The 19,069-nt window shown below is 43.1% G+C and overlaps 1 protein-coding gene across 5 annotated transcripts in view; it reads right to left on the bottom strand.

Moving 5' to 3' along the window:
• Positions 1 to 4,619: 4,619 nt before the first annotated feature.
• prdm15.L (PR domain 15 L homeolog) overlaps positions 4,620 to 19,069 on the bottom strand; it is a 32,725-nt gene continuing 18,275 nt past the window's right edge. For 3 of the 5 annotated variants that reach the window (XM_018245879.2, XM_041581514.1, XM_018245880.2), the window contains 13 exons: positions 18,552 to 18,719; positions 16,896 to 16,990; positions 16,669 to 16,800; positions 16,317 to 16,451; positions 14,882 to 15,045; positions 13,856 to 13,935; positions 10,582 to 10,701; positions 9,913 to 10,044; positions 9,433 to 9,516; positions 8,760 to 8,938; positions 7,138 to 7,215; positions 5,841 to 6,035; positions 4,620 to 5,392 (listed from right to left, as the gene is read on the bottom strand). In XM_018245879.2, the coding sequence (XP_018101368.1) occupies positions 4,892 to 5,392; positions 5,841 to 6,035; positions 7,138 to 7,215; positions 8,760 to 8,938; positions 9,433 to 9,516; positions 9,913 to 10,044; positions 10,582 to 10,701; positions 13,856 to 13,935; positions 14,882 to 15,045; positions 16,317 to 16,451; positions 16,669 to 16,800; positions 16,896 to 16,990; positions 18,552 to 18,719 (2,063 nt within the window). In that variant the 3' untranslated portion in view covers positions 4,620 to 4,891. The remainder of the gene's footprint in view (positions 5,393 to 5,840; positions 6,036 to 7,137; positions 7,216 to 8,759; positions 8,939 to 9,432; positions 9,517 to 9,912; positions 10,045 to 10,581; positions 10,702 to 13,855; positions 13,936 to 14,881; positions 15,046 to 16,316; positions 16,452 to 16,668; positions 16,801 to 16,895; positions 16,991 to 18,551; positions 18,720 to 19,069) is intronic. The other 2 variants (XM_018245881.2, XM_018245882.2) reach the window with 2 other exon arrangements.

The following is a 19,069-nucleotide window of genomic DNA, read 5'->3' as shown; positions in this document are numbered from 1 at the left end:
AAACTGTCACAATGCCACGTAACATTGATACATCCCTAAAAGATCTCACCAAGGAAGGCACAATGACAATGTTATATACAATAACGCCAGCATAACATCTTTATTAAAGGCCACCAATCAAAGGACTCCTAGCAAGACAGGTGTAGGGTGAAGGATATACCTCTTATCAATACCACGAAGGAAGAGGTCATATAAGTGACATTTTTAGAATTCCTTCCTCAATAAACGAGATGCAAAACCATAGCATTCTCCCTAATAATTATCACATCTAGGGGGTTGAGATGAATTAATATCAGCATCACGTCTAATATATGAACATGGCTTGGTACAAAGCATTGCTCATTATAATGCAGAAATCTTATGTGCTCAAGTATCTCATGTTATTGGCACCTCCACCCCCGCACCCACAGAACCAGTGCATTCCAACAGCCTCCCACTGCTTTACTACAAGCACATTGTTCTGCACTTCTGCAGCGCCCCCTTGTGTTGCCTCCCGGTATTGGGACTTTTGCATTCAAGTTTATTATGGGAAGGTTGAATATTATTATATTCCCAGGGGTGTAACTACAAAGGAAGCAGACCCTGTGGCTGCAGGGGGGGCGGGAGGTATAGGGGCCCCATGACACTGTACATTCCCTTTCATTATCCAACAATTTATTTGAGTAGTGTTAGACTCCATCTACTGGAACGTCTTCCTGGGTTTTCCAACATGGCTGCTCAAGCTTGCTGTGCAGGGACACTACAAGTCTAGCATATTAAAGGGCCACAATACCCTAATTTTATTTATTTATTTATTATTCTATGGCTTTGCCAAATATACATTTTAAAGGGGTTGTTCACCTTTAAATAACTTTTAGTATGAGAATGATATTCTGAGTCAATTGGCAATTGGTTTTTAATTTTGTATATTTGTTTGTTTTTTTTGAGTTTTTTAGATTTTTATTCAGGTGCTCTCCAGTTTTCAATTTCAACCATCCAGTTTCTAGGGTCCTAGTTACCCTAGCAACCATGCATTGATTTGAAAAAAGACAGAAAAATTAATAGGAGAGGCTTGAATAGAAAGCAGAGTAATAAAAAGTAGCAATAACACTACATTTGTAGCTTTAAGGTGGCCATACACGGAGAGATCCGCTTGTTTCGCAATGTCGCCAAACGAGCGGATCTCTCCCGGATATGCCCACCTCGAGGTGGGCAATATCGGGCTAATCCGATCGTGGGCCCTAGGGCCCAATGATCGGATCCTAACGATGGCTAATGGGTGGTCGGATCGCGGGACCACATCAACGAACAGATGCGGCCGCGATCCGACTGGATTTTTAGTCCCGTCCGATCCACATCTGGCCGACTTTCAGCCAAATATCGATCAGGGAAGCCCATCAGAGGGCTCCATACACGGGCCCATAAGCTGCCGACTCGGTCTGTCTGCCGCTTTTATCGGCCCGTGTAAGGCCACCTTTACAGAGAATTTGTTTTTAGATGGGGTCAGCGACACCAATTTGAAAGCTGAAGTCAGAAGAAAAATGCAAATCATTAAACAAAAAAAACTATAAAAAAAACCCCAAAAACTTGAAGACCAATTGAAAAGTTGCTTAGAATTGGCTATTCTATAACATACTAAAATGAACTCAAAGGAAGTGTGACCGCAAAAAATTAAAGTGTTTTAAAGTAATAAAAATATAATGCAGTGTTGCCCTGTACTGGTAAACCACCCCTTTAAAAGCTGAATCTATATTTTCCTGGTTTTCCAACTGGTTCAGCCGACCCATTGCATAAGCAGCCATTGTCTCTGTGGTCGGCTGACTTCCAACTCCTTATCACCTCCCACGGCTCTCCTATTGGATAATCTGTGGATCAAGGGAAGAGTTATTTGACATCACTGGAGGTGTGGTCAGTTGAACAGTGCTTTATATAAATGGCGCCCTTCATAACTGGGCAGCCCCTGAATATATTTTATTTATTTTTTTATTTATAGCCAGAGAGACGGATTTTATTCCGTACAGAGAACCTCCTTTTTCCTTAAAGGGGTGGTTCACCTTTTTTTTTTTTTTTTAAAGTTTTATTTTTAAAATTTCAAAACAAATAAAAATCAACAAGAAGAAGAAAGGGGAAAGAGAAGAAAAGGAAGGAAAGAAAGGAAGCGTTAAGTGGAGGCAAGGGTATCCGTTATTTCGTACCAGGGTAGCAGTCAATTAGCATCATTTTGTAGATCCAGGTCCCCCATATGGCTTCAAATTTATCTGGGCAGCCCCTCGCTAAGTACGTTTCTGTCGTGGGAGGGAGTCATTTACCAATTTCAGGCAGAACCGCAAATAAGGGGGATCTAGCGGTTTCCAAGACATTAAGATTGCCTTTTTTGCACAGTAGAACAGATGTAGGCCCGGAGTTGTAATTCCTCCATTAAAGGAGAATTCAACCCGTAACAAGTGATGGGCGAATTTTTCCCGTTTTGCTTCGCCGCGAATCTCTGGTGAAAACTGCGAAAGATTCGCGAAACTGCGATTTTGACGCCTGCGACAATTCACCGGCGTCAAAATGGGAGCCGGCGTCAGAGTTGACGCCAACGCCCATTAAAATTGGTGAATTTTTGCGGGATATGTGCGAATTTATTCACCGGAGGGAAAATGGCCAAATTCATGCCTGGTGAATAAATTCGCCCATCACTACCCGTAACATAAAAAAAACCCTACCCTACGTAGACCTCCCCCCTAGCCTAGCTGACCCCCCATGCAAATGCCTCTAACGTTTTACTTACCCCTCGGTACAGATTCTGTTCTTGGGAGTTCACGGCAGCCATCTTCTTTTCTTCGATAAGCAGCGCAGAGTTGCGGCCGGTCTGCTTCCGAAGGTTAACGAGAAATATTGTTAGAAATCAAGAAATATCTGGTATGGAGTGAAAATGTGGAAGATAGTTATTGCCCCATAGGGGGGTTCGGGGGAGACCAGGCACCTGAAGAGCCCCAAACTAGCTTTTGGGATTTGTGAAAAGCCTGTATAACAGTTGTCATAGCTGGGGTGGTGGTTCACCTTTAAGTAAACTTTTAGTATGTTGTAGAATAGCTAATTCTAAGCAACATTACAGTTGGTCTTCATTATGTGGTTGCTATAGTTTTTTTTAATTGTTTGCCTTCTTCTGACTCTTTCCAGCTTTCAAATGGGGGTCACTGACCCCATCTAAAAACAAATGCTCTGTAAGGCTACACATATTATTATTGTAACTTTTTATTACTCAACTTTCAATTCAGGCCTCTCCTATTCATATTCCAGCCTCTCATTCAAATCAATGTATGGTTGCTAGGATAATTTGGACCCTAGCAACCAGATTGCAGACATTGAAAACTGGAGAGCTGTTGAATAAAAAGCTAAATAACTCAAAAACCACAGATAATAAAAAATTGAAACCAATTGCAAACTGTCTCAGAATATCCCTCTCTACATCATACTAAAAGTTAATTTAAAGGTGAACAACCCCTTTAACTTCAGAGCTGCCATATTGCTTGCTGGCTTTGTGTTTCTAATTTCCGCCAAAATAATGGAGGTTTCTTCCAGCGTCGGTTCATTTTTACTTTACAGAAATGATACAGTAATAAACAAAATGCATAAATATTTGTCCATACGACGAGTGGAACAATCAGAATATGTTACAGACAAGGCCACCGAGTCAATAAATAAATTGGGGTAAATAACCACAAAAAAAATATATAAATAAATAAAGTCACATTGTTGGCTGAAAAACAATAATTAATATACAGTAATTAACAAATGGTTGGCTTTCATTCCAACTGGCGCCAAAATGTCCAACTTGACCATTTCCCCCCTAATATTATTACTTTATTGATGCCTTGAGCTAAAGGGCGGGACGTGGATGGCGATTTTCACTGGAGTCACATATATACAGTATGTATATGTATAAAGAATCCTTCTGGCACTTAGATGGTCATATGATTGACGCTGACAGTTCGGTAGCACAATGACATCATCTGTATTGAGATATGATGACATTTATCCAATAACGATCTTTGCTGATGACGTCATCATGATGGGCCTCCTCATAAATATACATTAGTAATTATAGATACCCAGCCCCAACTGCCACCAATACCCACAAGGGATTGGGTACGGGATTCTTTCAGTTGTGCAACCCTCCAGCTCTTGTGCAATGCCCCTATGGGATCTGGTTCACAGATAATCAACAACCAATCACAAGTTAGCTTACTAACAACCTGTTACCAATAGGAACATCCATTTGCCTGTGTGCAGAGTTCTTACACTTAGACAGTTAGGGGCAGATTTATCAAGGGTCCAATTCATTTTTTTTTTTTTTTGAAACTCCCACAAACTCAATATTTGACCAATCGAAATGTATTAAAATCTAATTTACAAAACAGGATCGACCTAAAAAATTCGAGTTCGATACGATACGCGTTCCGTTTCGAGTTTTTTTTCTCTGAAAAAAAAACCTTGAATGTCAGGAAGGCTGCAAACAACTCCAAATTGATCCCTGGACGTCTTCCATCGACTAAAATGACAATTCGGCAGGTTTTTGGTGGCGAATAGTTGAATTTGAGTTTTTAAAGGGCCAGTGTATGATAAATCTCTGAAATCGAATTTTTGAAAAAAAAAACTTGAATCGAATTTTAATAATTCCCTAGTCGAATTTGACAGTTTTGGCTATAAAAAAAAAAAACTTGAATTTTCACTTCGACCCTTGATAAATCTGCCCATTACAGTATTGGCCCAAGTTCAGTCTTTTCAGTATTTTCCAGTGTCAGGATAGCTCTGCAAGGTAGTCCTGAAATGATACACTCACACATATAACGACATGGCGTTTTAGCTGACGAACCAATTGGCTCTCTGATAGCTGCACATCCCAATCGTCCACTCCAGAGATAGCTTAGTAACTGTACATTTGTCCTTGTGTGTCCGTGGGAACCTCCTGCACAGTGTGTGGCCCTGATGACTGGTGCTCCTGCTCGGAGGGCTGATCTTCTTCAGGAGGAGGCAGGGTTTCCCCCGCAGGCACTGCCCTCCATGTCAACGGCGCCTCACTAGAAATCTGACCTCCCAGAGGGGCGATGGAGTTCACAAACGTGGTGAGGTTGATGAAGTGCGCTACGGGCTGAGGTCCGGCGGCGTCCTGCGAGGCCGCAATTGCCAGTTCTGCGGGGCGATTGTGTAGCACAGCACTGCCGCTGACTGCATCGAAGGTGACAGTCAAGATGGAACTGTCGAGCTGCAACTGCCGCTCAGAGGCGGCCAAGTGACCCACAGCCACAGGCTGGAGACTGGCAAATTGAGTGCCTGCTGTGGTTGTTATGGGAGTTACAGTAATGTTTGTGAGGCCAACTGTACAAGATGGTACAGGGATACTCCCATCGCTGATTGTGACCACAACCTGCAGGAAAAAAAAAAAAATATATTAGTATAGTATAGTATAGTATCGTAGCATTAGGGCAATCTTACCCCCTATTACCCTATTAAACACAAAAAGACCATGTACAGTGGAATCTCAATTTTACATCCCGTAAGTTTTCTCTCATTTTACATACAGTATTTGTTTTGTGGTCTCACCTCTATATTATGCATAATACATTTCCCTGATTTTACATTTTCCTGGATTTTACACCATTTTTTCTGCTCTCCTGAATAACGTAAAATGGGGGTTCTACTGTATAACATTTTTGCAAATTATATTTTTAGTGGTTTCTGAGATATTAGCAGCTTTAACACACTAAACTCCATGCAGCTAGAGTCCTGGCTGGAATTAGATAGGGGCCCCAACCTTTGAGCATTGCAGGGCCCCACTCATCTCTAACGCCTGCAGTCTAAACAGATAATCTGACCTGCTGCAACGTCTCCACAGCGGAACCATCCTCATCCCCACTGCTGTGTGTAAACTCTTTCTCCTGATATCCCGTAAATGTGGGATCTTCCTGCTCCTCTCCTTCTTCCTCCGGAGCTTTGCCCTTCCTTGCTCGGGCGATACCATTTCTCTTTGGCCGCTGCAAGCCTTCATTCTCTTCCACATCCAGCTCTCTCTGCAAGAACAGATTTATTGGATCATTTTTATCTTCAGTATCACCTCATTCATATTTGCAGAGAGGCCCACGGATTGCACTAGGGATGCACCAAATCCACTATTTTGGATTCAGCCAAACCCCTGAACCCTCTGTCAATACTGAACCAATTCCAAACCCCAATTTGCATATGAGCACTGGAAGGGAAAAAAACATTTTTTTGCTTCCTTGTTCTGTGACAAAAAGTCACGATTTTAAGGATTCGGTTTGGTTCAGCCGAATCCGAATGCTGCTGAAAAAGGCCGAATCGTGCATTCTGTGCATCCCTAGATTGCACCCAAAGAACCCTGCACTATTATTATTATTATACCAATATGTAATAGCAATCACACGAACAGCACCAGAATAATAAGCATCATCACTAGCCAGTCTGTGGCATAATAATAATAATAATAATAATAATAATAAGCTTACATATAAATGAGTGCTGTTACTGAATTTTAAGAAGTCTCTACATTTCACAGCAAAATCTGTTTCCCTTTCAGCCCTTAAATCTTGGGAAACTTTCCAATCACAACTGCATGTCATTCCGGAACACTAGAGAAACCCTTAAACTTCTGGCTCTCAGGCAGCCGCTGGGTTTGTTGTCCCTGCTGTAATGACCCTGTCTGGTTCCAACAAGAAATGCCTCGACACAAACTTCTTGCATTGGACCAATATTAATTGAATAGAAACTTCTTGTGCCTGAGACTTGTCCTGTATCACGGCCTGAGCAGCCACGTTAAATACCCCACGAGCAGTCCACGAGTGCTGCAGGGACAGAGACAAAGTGATAGCAGGCGGGTAGTGTAACTATTCACTGGGTTATGGTACTAGGGCTGTACCACTATATAACCAGGCAGACAGCCTTAGCAGGTAGAGGTGCCTAACTGCCTGCGGGTGACTGTGGGATATGTTGAGAACAGAACACACTGGGAGAAGGTGAGTGAGTGTGAGACAGGCTGTGAGACAGTATGTGAGTGTGAGATGGATTGGGAGGTGAGTGAGTGCAGAAGAGAGTGGGAGAAGGTGAGTGAGTGCAGAAGGAGTGTGGTGCTGAGTGCAAGAGAACATGTGGGGTTACCTGTACAATGCTTAGTGATGTGTCAATGGCCTCAGATTCTTGCAGGTCATCTAAGTCTTCAATCCGTACAGAAAGGACCTAATAGAAATAGGATTGTGCTTTTAATCCTTGTACAAAGGAAATTGTGCTTGAAAATGGGATCTGCCTGTTCCTGTGGCCTAAGTAATTATTTCCCTGCTCTGTGTGTAACCGGTACCAGAGTGACTGGGCAAGAACCATTGTCTAGCGTGTGAGCCGGATCTCATTTTTGTCAGCCCTGCTCCTAATTTGGGATTGTACCCTGACATTGGTCATAATGCTGAATCAAACTGTGATTGGGTTAAATCAACCGTAGTTCAGTCAGTCACCTGTTAGTTTTGCTTCATTTGCAATTAGAAGCTTTGGACCTTTTTGCTCATTTGGAGTCAGAACTTGTCTGGCCATGAATGATACTGTCTGGTCTGGAGGCTCACGGGGAGCTGCGCATCATTACTGTAACATTGAGGTGCACATCATGGCAAGAGAATGTTTGACTCTCTAAAAAAGAATTTATCTGAACTAGAGACAGAAGTTGAGCACATCAGGTGTTTTCTTCCCCAGACCAGCTAACATTTCTTGCAAAAGACGGTGCCTTGTCATCCCTACTGGAGGCAACTTTTCCATTACAATCATCAAAGCTTTGGGATGATCTCTGGTGTGGCCTCATCCATCCATCAAGCTATAGCAAGTTGTGGAGTTTGACTCAGGGTGAAAAGCTCATGCACATCCAAAAGCATGTCAATATAGGAAGCCTAAGTTCATGCAAAATATGGATCCCCATGGTCGGCCGATATCGAAAGAAAACCCTAAGAGGCTCCCCATGTGTGTCCCCAGAGGAGGAGGCCCCCACATCAGTCCCCAGAGGAGGAGGAGGCCCCCAGCATCTATCCCCAGAGGAGAAAGAGGCCCCCAGCATCTATCCCCAGAGGAGAAAGAGGCCCCCTGTGTGCGTCCCCAGAGGAGGAGGCCCCCACATCCATCCCCGGTGGAAGAGGGGGAGGCCCCCAGCATCTGTCCCCAGAGGAAGAGGCCCCCAGCATCTGTCCCCAGAGGAGGAAGAGGCCCCCAGCATCTGTCCCCAGAGGAGGAAGAGGCCCCCAGCATCTGTCCCCAGAGGAGGAAGAGGCCCCCGGCATCCATCCCCAGAGGAGGAGGCCCCCGCATCTGTCCCCGGGGGAAGAGGGGGAGGCCCCCAGCATCTGTCCCCAGAGGAGGAGGACCCTGTGTCCATCCCCAGAGTAGGGGGCCCCCAGCATCTGTCCCCAGAGAGGGAGGACCCTGTGTCCGTCCCCAGGGGAAGAGGCCCCCAGCATCTGTCCCCAGAGGAGGAGGAGGCCCATATTTTAGTTAAGTAAATCTGTCGGTCTCTATGACACGAGACATTTCCTAAACGTTCAAAAGTTAAAGACTTCTCCTGGGTTGAGTGACCACTGTTGGGCCTTAATCACAGGGTTATTAAACACCCATATTTTCAGTCACTTGTGATGATGGGAGGCCACCTTTAAACAGACAGAACATAAGTGCACTTGCCATGTTACCGCACACAGAACGTCAGATATTTGGCCCTTCCAGCTCTTACATGCAACTCATCCCTACTTACTAACCTCTGGGTGCTTGCGCCTTAAATGGCGGCTCATGGACGCTCTGGTTGACACTTTGGTCCCACACAGATTGCAGCTCTGCGCCTCCACCTTGTCATGGGTGAGCTGGACGTGTTTCTGGAGCATGTACTCGGTCACGTACTTCTTGTCACACACCGCGCACGTCCACTGCTTCCCCACTTCATTGGGGGCCAAAACAAAGAGAGAAAAGTGACAGAGCAAACTCAACTGAAAATGCATTTGCTTCTTTATGCATAGGACCAAGTAGGGGTATCCGAAGTGCTGCAAAGGAAAAAACAGCAGCCACTCACAGGTCCCACAAACAGGCTTTTAAAAGAACTGAGAACTTTATTTAGGCCACAAAATGAATACATCACATCACATTACGCATTTCGTGGCATAGGCAAGCCTATGATTAAGTGCCAGATGGCACGAAATGCATAAGGGTATGTATTAGTTCATTTTGTGGCCTAAATAAAGTTCTCAGTTCCCTTACGCATTTCGTGCCATACTGCACCCCACCTTCCTGCTACCAGTCAGCTAAACCTACATCTAGGGATGATGTGATGTCTTTACCATGTATGATGCAATGACCTCCAAACACCCCCATCCTATGCCCGTTTGCCTCCCGCATGGAGCAGAAAGACGCCCAAGCAGAGAAGGAAAGTAGATTTACCTGTGTGAATGAGTTTGTGGGTTTCCATGGTGTTCTTTTCGCTGAATGTTTTTCCACACAGTTCACACATGAAGTCTTTGATCCCTGAATAAGAAGGAAGAAGAGAGGTCTCATTGGTGGGAAGCCTGCCCTCTTTATTATGCACCCGGGAGACTGTATGGAGTGTATCTGATCCGGGAGACTGAATGTTCCCTTGTGCAGAGTCCATGACTAAGTGCCTGGGAGGCACAAAACACATAGGGCCAATGGATGAATGGTTCCTTTGTTTAATGAATCTACAATAAATATTATGATTTTGGCGGCCCTTGAGGAATATTTTTTAATGCCCGGTACCTCTTCTTTGTATGGTGAGAGAAATTTTTCCAACAACCTACAGGCGGGCGATCGATACCCCATGTGGAGGTGAATATTGCAGCTGTACCCACGGCCGACCCGAGTGTGAATAGATTTAGGTTCTGCTGGGCTACGGGTTGGACTCACCTGTGTGTCTCTTGTAGTGTTTCAGCATATTGACCTTCTGGGCAAACCTGCGGTGACACTCCACACACTCGTACTCCTTGATGCCCTTGTGCAACTTCATGTGGTGCCGGAGAGCGTGCTTGGTCTTCATCCCTGAACCAAATGAACCAATCACAAGTCAGGAATACTGCTTCTACTTCTACTGCTATTTCCACGTTCCTATCACATCCCACGAATATCTGGATCCGTCTTCTATTTTATTTCAAATGCTGCAAACTACAACTATAGCCCATGATTTTGTGCACAAAACGTGTAGGGCTGGTGGAGATATTGTTCCTTTTTTTTAATGAATCTACTATAAATATTATTTTTAACTTTAATTTTGCCGGCCCTTGGGGAATCTTTCTGAGTGCCCGATAACCCTCTTTTTCTACTTTGCTGGTTTATCCGCTCCCTAAGCCGTGGGGCTGGTGCACCTGGACCACCTGGACCACCTGTTCTACGTGGTGAGTGATCAACATATTCTGTGTCTCTCTCTTTTTTTTCCTGTGGTTTAATGTTATTGCAAACTACCACTCCCAGAATCCTTACGAAAAATCTGGGTCCCACATGAAATAAGATTGATATACGATTAGGCGCCAGCATTTCTGTAGCCGAGAGGATGAAAATGGGAGACCAACCGGGAATTACCTTTCCCACATTCGGCGCAGAGATACTCCCGGAGGTTGTCATGAACCCTCATGTGCTCCTTTAACATATCTTTCCGGGCGAATGATTTCCCACACTGCTCGCAGCCGTGACTCTTCACTCCTACATGGTTGACAAAGGATGCAGAAAGCTATAATAGTAAGAAGTATCTGCTGCCAAGTTTGTACTTGAAAATAAAGTGAGTCTGGTAACCGCGCAGAGCACACTGGGGGTCATTTATAAACACTGGGCAAATTTGCACCATAGCAACCAATCAGTGCGTAGCTTTTTTCAGCCAGCTGCAAGGAAAACAATGAAAGCAAACATCTGATTGGTTGCTATGTTAATAAATGACCCCCATTGACTGCAGGTATAACTGCCTGATTTAAATCTCACAGGGAGACCCTGTACTAAAGGAAATTGTCCATCTCAGTTCAGAATAAGGGCAGAAACACACCGTCAGATTCGGGGAGATTTCGTCGCCCGGCGACAAATCTCCTCTTCGTCGGAGCGACTAATCTCCCCGAACTGCCTTCCCGCTGACTAGAATGTAAATCGCCGGCTGGATGGCACTCACATTGCTTAGTTTTCCAAAGTCACCCAAAGTTTCCTCGTGAAGCAACTGCGGGCGACTTCGAAAAACGAATCGATCCGAGTGCCATCCAGCCGGCGAATTACATTCTAGCCAGTGGGAAGGCAGTTCGGGGAGATTAGTCACCCTGAAGATTAGATTTGTCAATGGGCGACTTTCCCCAAATCTGACCGTGAGTCTCTACCTTAATAAGAACTGCCACATAGTTGCTATGGGCTACTAGACTTACAAGTGCAAATAAAAGCCCGCCCAACGGATATCGGATTGATAATTATCCAAATATCGACAGGTAAGGAAATCAGCATGTTGATGCCGCCCTCCCTAAAGGGTCTCGAAAGGTCCATATTAAGATCCAATCAAGGGCCCTGGGGCCAAACTGTCACTTAAGTCTGCATAGGTCCAGCACATGGCAAAGATCTACACATCTGGTAATATAGCAAATTTATTACATGTATAGGATAACGGATCTTTCTGTAACTTGGATCTCTGTACTATAAGTCTACTAGAAAATCATATAAACATTAAATAAACCCAATAGGCTGGTTTTGCCTCCAATAAGGATGAATTATATCTTAGTTGGGATCAAGTACAAGCGACTGTTTTATTATTATACAGGAAAAGGAAATCAGTTTTAAAAATTTTTATTATTTGCTTTAAAGAGTCTATGGGAAATGGCATTCCCATAATTCAGAACTTTCTGGATAAGAGGTTTTAGGGTCAAGTACAAGTATGGCATTCTCATAATTCTGAGCTTTCTGGATAACAGATCCCACTGTATTGTGAGCACTGGACTCCTGAGATGTGTAGTCACATGGTCAGCCTCACATTGACCACCAAACATGGACTACTGGATCTTCTAGTGACCTGTCCCGTGTCTGCACCTGCGGATTCAAGCGATTCTCATTGAAATGAATGTGGGTCAAATCAGAGGCTTTTCTTTCGCTAGGCCAGAAATGACTCCCAGGCAACGCCCTAAATCTCCCCTCATATAATTGTCCCAATCCAGCAGATTTATAAGAATAAGCTGCAGGTAGAATTAATAAGGTTAGTCTTTGGCGTGTCATTAGTCTATACAACTACTCTGCTGTATGAATTCATCATCATACAGACACTGTGCGAAGTTTAAAGGGGAACGATCACAAAAAAAAGAAAATGTAATATAAGCTTCATCACTTTGAAATAAGAACCTTTCTAAATACAATCAATTAAATATTCTGCATTGTGTCTGAAATAATCAAGTTTATCTTCACTATTCCTCTATCAGCATCTGTTTCTCTTCATTCTGTCTTCATGCAGCAGTTGGGTGTCAGATATTCATTGACAGTTAGATCCAATATATCTTATAGGGGGGCTCCTTTTGCCTAGAAGATGTCATGTCATGTCTCTCTACATGCAGGATTTGTGCAAAAGGCAGTTATTTTGTTAGATTTTGTTAGTACAGGTATAGGATCCCTTATCCGGAAACCCGATATCCAGAAAGCTACGAATTACGGAATGGCTGTCTCCCATAGACTCCATTTTATCCAAATAATCTAAAATTTTAAAAATGATTTCCTTTTTCTCTGTAATAATAAAACAGGAGCTTGTACTTGATCCAAACTAAGATATAATTAATCCTTATTGGAAGCAAACCCAGCCTTTTGGGTTTATTTAATGTTTAAATTAATTTCTAGTAGACTTAAGGCATGAAGACCCAAATTACGGAAAGATCCGTTATCCGGAAAGCCCCAGGTCCCATTCTGGATAACAGGTCCCATACCTGTACTGCAGGGGTCCCCAACCTTTTTCACCCGTGAGCAACATTCAGATGTAAAAAGAGTTGGGGAGCAACACAAGCATAACATCCTGGGGGTGCACTGCCAAATAAGGGCTGTGATTGGCTATTGGTAGCCCCTATGTGGACTGGCAGCTTACATGAGTCTCTGTTTGGCAGTACATCTGGTTTTTATGCAACCAAAACTTGCCTCCAAGCCTGGAATTCAAAAATAAGCACCTGCTTTGAGGCCACTGGGAGCAACATCCAAGGGGTTGGGGAGCAACATGTTGCTCACGAGCTACTGGTTGGGGATCATTGCTGTACTGGAATCAATTATTTGAGTGAGCTCTAATTCATCTGCTAGGAAAGGAATACCCCCTATAAGATATATTGGATCTAAAGGCCCCCCATACATGGGCCGATAAAAGTCTGCAGCTTATTGGCCCGTGTGTGGGGCCATCCGATGGGCTTCTGAAAATCGGCCAGATCTCGATTGGGCAGGTTAAAAAATCCCGTCGGATCTTGGCTGCAACTCTGCCGTCCCACGATCCGACTGCCCATATTGGATCCATTATGATCCGATTTTTGGGCCCTAGGGCCCACGATCGGACCAGCCCGATATCGGCCACTTCTACGTCTATGGCCACCTTTACGGTCAATGACTATCTGACACCCAACTGCTGCATGAAGAGAGAATGAAGAGAAACAGATGCGGACAGAGGAATAGTGAAGATAAACTTGATTATTTCAGAAAAATGATGCAGAATATTTAATTTATTGTATTTAGAAAGTTTCTTATTTCAGCTTTAAGGTTTAAGAATTTTTCAGTACGCTTTTTTTTAAAAAAAATTTTAAGTTTGTATCCCCCCAATTCCGCCGTTAAATTGTAAAGACAATAGAGGTGACTGAAATGAAAGAGCTGCTTGTACCCGAGTGGATGAGCTTGTGTCTCTCCAGGTTTCCGATGCTGTTGAAAATCCTGCCGCAGACCTCGCAAGGGTGAATGTACCTGAGAAAACAGTGGGGCACTTTAGAGGGGCTTCATCTTCAAGTTTCTAGTATTTTATAGAATGGCGAATTCTACGCAAGTTTTCAATTGGCCGTCGTTATTTCTTTTTTATAGATTTTAAATGATTTGCCTTCTTCCTCTGACTCTTTCCAGCTTTCATATAGGGGTCACTGACCCCATCTAAAAAACAAATGCTCTGTAAGGCTACAAATGTATTGTTATTGCTACTTTTTATTACTCATCTTTCTATTCAGGCCTCTCCTATTCCAGCCTCTTATTCAAATCAATGCATGGTTGCTAGGGGAATTTGGACCCTAGCAACCAGACTGCTGAAATAACAAACTGGAGAGCTGCTGAATAAAAAGCTAAATAACTCAAAAACCACAAATAACACAAAAATGAAAACCAATTGCAGATTGTCTGAGAATATCCCTCTCTATATCATATTACAGTTAACTCAAAGGTGAACTTCCTCTTTAAAGGGGTGGTTCACCTTTAAGGCAACTTTAGTTGTTATAGAACGGCCAATGCTAAGCAACTTTTCAATTGGTCTTCATTATTTATTTTTTATAGTTTTAAAGTTATTTGCCTTTTTCTTCTGACTCTTTGCAGCTTTCAAATGGGCGTCACTGACCCCATCTAAAAAACAAATGCTCTGTAAGGCTACACATTTATTGTTTTTGCTCATTTGTATTTCGCATCTTTCTATTCAGGCCTCTCCGATTCATTTTACAGTCTCTTATTCAAATCAGTGCATGGTTGCTAGGGGGATTTGCACCTTAGTAACCAGATTGCTTAAAATGCAAATTGAAGGGCTGCTGAATAAAAAGCTAAATAACTCAAAAACCACAAATAATAAAAAATGAAAACCAATTGCAAATTGTCTCAGAATATCACTCTCTACATCCTACTAACAGCAGCTGTTATTGTGCAACTATACACTCACTTCTGCACCTCTGGGTCAGGCAGGTTCTCCCGGTGAATGACCATGTGAGCGTGATATGTTGCTTTGAGGGCAAAGCGCCGGTGACAAATGCTGCAGTCATAGCCGTTCTCTGAGTGGATGTCCATGATGTGCTTGAGGTATTCCTTCCCCCGAGCAAATGAAATCTGGGCACGAAAAACAGTAATATAGGACTCAATGCTTTTATAGGGAGAGGGGCTGGAGATTTCTCTCACCCATCTATTGTAAAAAAGATATTAGAGCTCATTTAAAGGAGAACTAAACCCTAATAATAAATATGGCTAAAAACAGCCTATAGTGAACTTATTGCACGAGGCTAAAGTTCCAGCTTGTCAATAGCAGCAATGATCCAGGACTTCAAACTTGTCACAGGGGGTCACCATCTTGGAAAGTGTCTGTGACACTCACATGCTCAGTGGGCTCTGATTGGCTGTTGAGAAGCTAAGCTTAGGGCTCGTCACTAATTATCCAGCAGAAAATTAGCTTCCCTGGCTGTAATATAAGCTGATGCTACAGGTTTGCTGATTATTCAATTCTGATGCTAATTGCACTGGTTTCTGTGCTGCCATGTAGTAATTATGTGTATTAATTACTAATCAGCCTTATATTGTGACATTTCTATTCTATGTGTACTGTATATTGTGAGTGGGTCCCTAAGCTCAGTAAGTGACAGCAGCACAGAGCATGTGCAGTGAATCAGCAGAAAAGAAGATGGGGAGCTACTTGGGCATCTTTGGAGACACAGATCTTTACTGCTAAAGGGCTGTGGTTGCCTTGGGCTGGTACAGAAGCACAAAACATCATGTACAACATTTCTACCTACTTCTTTAGTTTAACTTTCCTTGTCCTTTAAAGGAACAGTAACACTGCAGTGCACTGGAACAACTCCTGTAGTTTATATAAACAAGCTGCTGTGTATCCATGGGGGCAGCCATTCAAGCACAGGATACACAGTAGATAACAGATACGTTGTGAAGAATCCCATTACATCCCACTACAGAGCTCATCTACTGTGTATCCTGTGCTTGAATGGCTGCCCCCATGGCCACACAGCAGCTTGTTTATATAAACTATAGTAGTACTTATCTGTTATCTACTGTGTATCCTGTGCTTGAATGACTGCCCCCATGGCCACACAGCAGCTTGTTTATATAAACTATAGTAGTACTTATCTGTTATCTACTGTGTATCCTGTGCTTGAATGGCTGCCCCCATGGCTACACAGCAGCTTGTTTATATAAACTATAGTAGTACTTATCTGTTATCTACTGTGTATCCTGTGCTTGAATGGCTGCTACACCTGTATCATTGGTTGGTAGAAGCAAAGCCAAAGTGCAATGATCCATGAGCCCCCAATGTATTCCCCTGTGCAGCCATGGACTAGACCCATTGTGATCTAAAGTGTAGGACGTCCCACCTGGCACCTCTTGCAGCTGTACTTGTGGGGCTCCGTTTCTACACTCCCATCAGAGTTTTCGTCATTGTCCTCCGACGAGATTCCGATCTTCCCAATGAACTCTTCCCGCTGCTGGTCGTTCATCAGTGCGATGTCCTGCGGGGTCAGATTCTTACAGTTAGAGGCACTGGGCTAATTTGCACCAAATGGGAACCTGTAGCAGCCAATCAGACATTCACAGCCGACTGATCAAATTCTATTGCTGATTGGTTGCAAGGGCTGCAGCTCTGGGGCTTATTAGTAAGGGTGAATCCTTCTGCAACCAAAGGCGTATATCGTTTCTGTGCCTTTCCACGGGGGCAACGGACATTACCTTGAAATGGATGTGGATGTGATCCCGCAGAACGTCCACTCGGAAGAATTTCCGGCCGCAGATTTCGCAGGTGTATTTCTTGTCTCCGTGGGTGAGGAGGTGCTTGTTCATGTTGCTTCTGCAGGAGAACATCTGTACGGAGAGGGAGACCCAGCGCCAGAATAAGGCAGACGCATTATATTTATGGGACCCTAAAAACCCCAATGAGAAACAGATCGTCAGCTCACCTTTCCGCATACAGGACAGGCAGACGGTTCCTTTTTGTATCGGATTGAATTGTCGGTGTTCTGATGGAGGCTTTCCCGTTTGACGCGTCTCACTCCTGCACAAAACATCACCAAAACGATACAATGGAACAAATATACATAAAATTCTTCCGAAGTCTAAAATTCCTACCCCCTGTGAGCCTTTGGTAAGTAACTAGCGGAACGAACATAGGAGCCATATGAAATGGAAAAACTAAACCCACATCCATTAGCCGACTTTCGGCCGAGTGTAACCGTTTAATCTCACAATTACATTGGATGGAAGTTATGACTAAGTCAGACAATGTAGAACCAGGAACTTCTTCAAAGGGAAACATACTGGATATGGAAATTAAATACTTTGGCACCTAGAGGCCTTAACGAAGCAATTAATTATAGCTGTTTCTTGTGATTTATCTAATATTTAATGTCCGTGTTTCACAGTGAAGGAGAACACGAGTGAAAAATATTTGATTGAAAAGTACAAGGTAGAATCTTTTCCTTCTCCGCAGTTAGTAAGTATCATGATTAACTACTAGTTCAAGTGTTGGAATATATTAACAAAACTTAAAGGGATACTGTCATGGGAAAAAAAACATTTTTTTCAAAATGAATCAGTTAATAGTGCTGCTCCAGCAGAATTCTGCACTGAAATCCATTTCTCAAAAGAGCAAACAGAATTTTTTTATATTCAATTTTGAAATCTGACATGGGGCTAGACATATTGTCAGTTTCCCAGCTGCCCCAAGTCATGTCATTGTTACAGTCCTTTTTGTTCATCATAAATCAATTCGGATGGACTAATTCAAATTGACTTTGAAAGAACTGATTTTTTTGAAAAAAACATTTCAATTCAATTTCACTGGAGACATATTATTGCTATTATGATGATTATTACTATTATGATGATTGTTGCAAGTTAATGGTATCATTGCTCGCACTTTGGCAGTTGCACACTAGGTGGCACTATAAACATGAGTATATAAAAGCAATGGCAGAATCTATGGTGGGTTATCACTTAAAAAAGGATCCGTGATCCGAAATATTGTGATTCAATAAACTCGTTTGCAGCCAAGTCTGCGAGTTATGTGCTCCATCCAAATCCACGTTGTTTTAAATCACTTGAAGAAGGGCAGTCATTGGCCCGAAACATCTCATCGGAACCCTTGTGTCATGAGCACTTCAATAAATCTGGGAACACCCCATTTTTGACTCACAGGTAATGATGGGCGAATGAATTAGTCTGGCACTAATTCCCTGCGAATTTCCGCGTTTCGCCGCTGGCTAATAAATTCACTAATCTCCTGCGAAAAATCGCTGGTGAAAATTAGTCGGTGTCAATTTCCGATTTTCACGATTTTTTTGTGAAAATTTTCAAATTGCTAAATTTTTTTAGTGAAAACTTTCAAATTTCAAGATTTTTTTGAGAATTATTCTCCGTTTCGCGAATAATTCACAAATTTATCGGCGAAGCGAAACAGGAGAAATTCGCCCATCACTACTAACAGGTAATGGCATCTATTTTTTCTCCAGTACAACTAGTAGCCTTTCTACTATGCCCAGTAGCCCCGTCATTTATCTATCCAGCCTGACCAGTTCAAACACACTCACGCACTAAGTGGCAACTACAATTTTCACCTTCCAGGTGCCTCCGGTGATGCTCCAGCATAACGTCTCTCCGGTAGAACAGTTTGTTACAGATCTCGCAGGCGAATTTCTTCTCCCCGTGCTTCTTCTTGTGCTTGGAGAGGTTGCTGTTGGTGGAGAAGAAGCGGTAGCACATCTCGCACTGGAACGACTTGTCATCTGTACGGTGAGGGACAAGAGTTGTAGAGAAGACAAGATGGAAGTGCCTTCACCAGAGGTCTTCAATCTCCACTAGGGATGCAACAAATGCAGGATTCGGTTCAGGATTCGGCCAGGACTTGGTCTTTTTCAGCAGGATTCGGGCGAATCCTTCTGCCCTGCCAAACCGAATCCTAATTTGCATATGCAAATTAAGGGTGGGGAGGGAAATCTCATGACTTATTGTTACAAAGCAAGGAAGTAAAAAATGTTTTCCCCTTCCCACCCCTAATTTGCATATGCAAATTTGGCCAAATCTCTCAAGAAGGATTCGGGGGTTCGGTTGAATCAAAAATAGTGGATTTGGTGCA

The sequence above is a fragment of the Xenopus laevis genome, chromosome 2L (genome assembly GCF_017654675.1).
Source record: "Xenopus laevis strain J_2021 chromosome 2L, Xenopus_laevis_v10.1, whole genome shotgun sequence".
NCBI lineage: Eukaryota > Metazoa > Chordata > Amphibia > Anura > Pipidae > Xenopus > Xenopus laevis.
The sequence above is the reverse complement of the archived record's forward strand: the minus strand, read 5'-3'. Positions and strand labels throughout refer to the sequence as shown.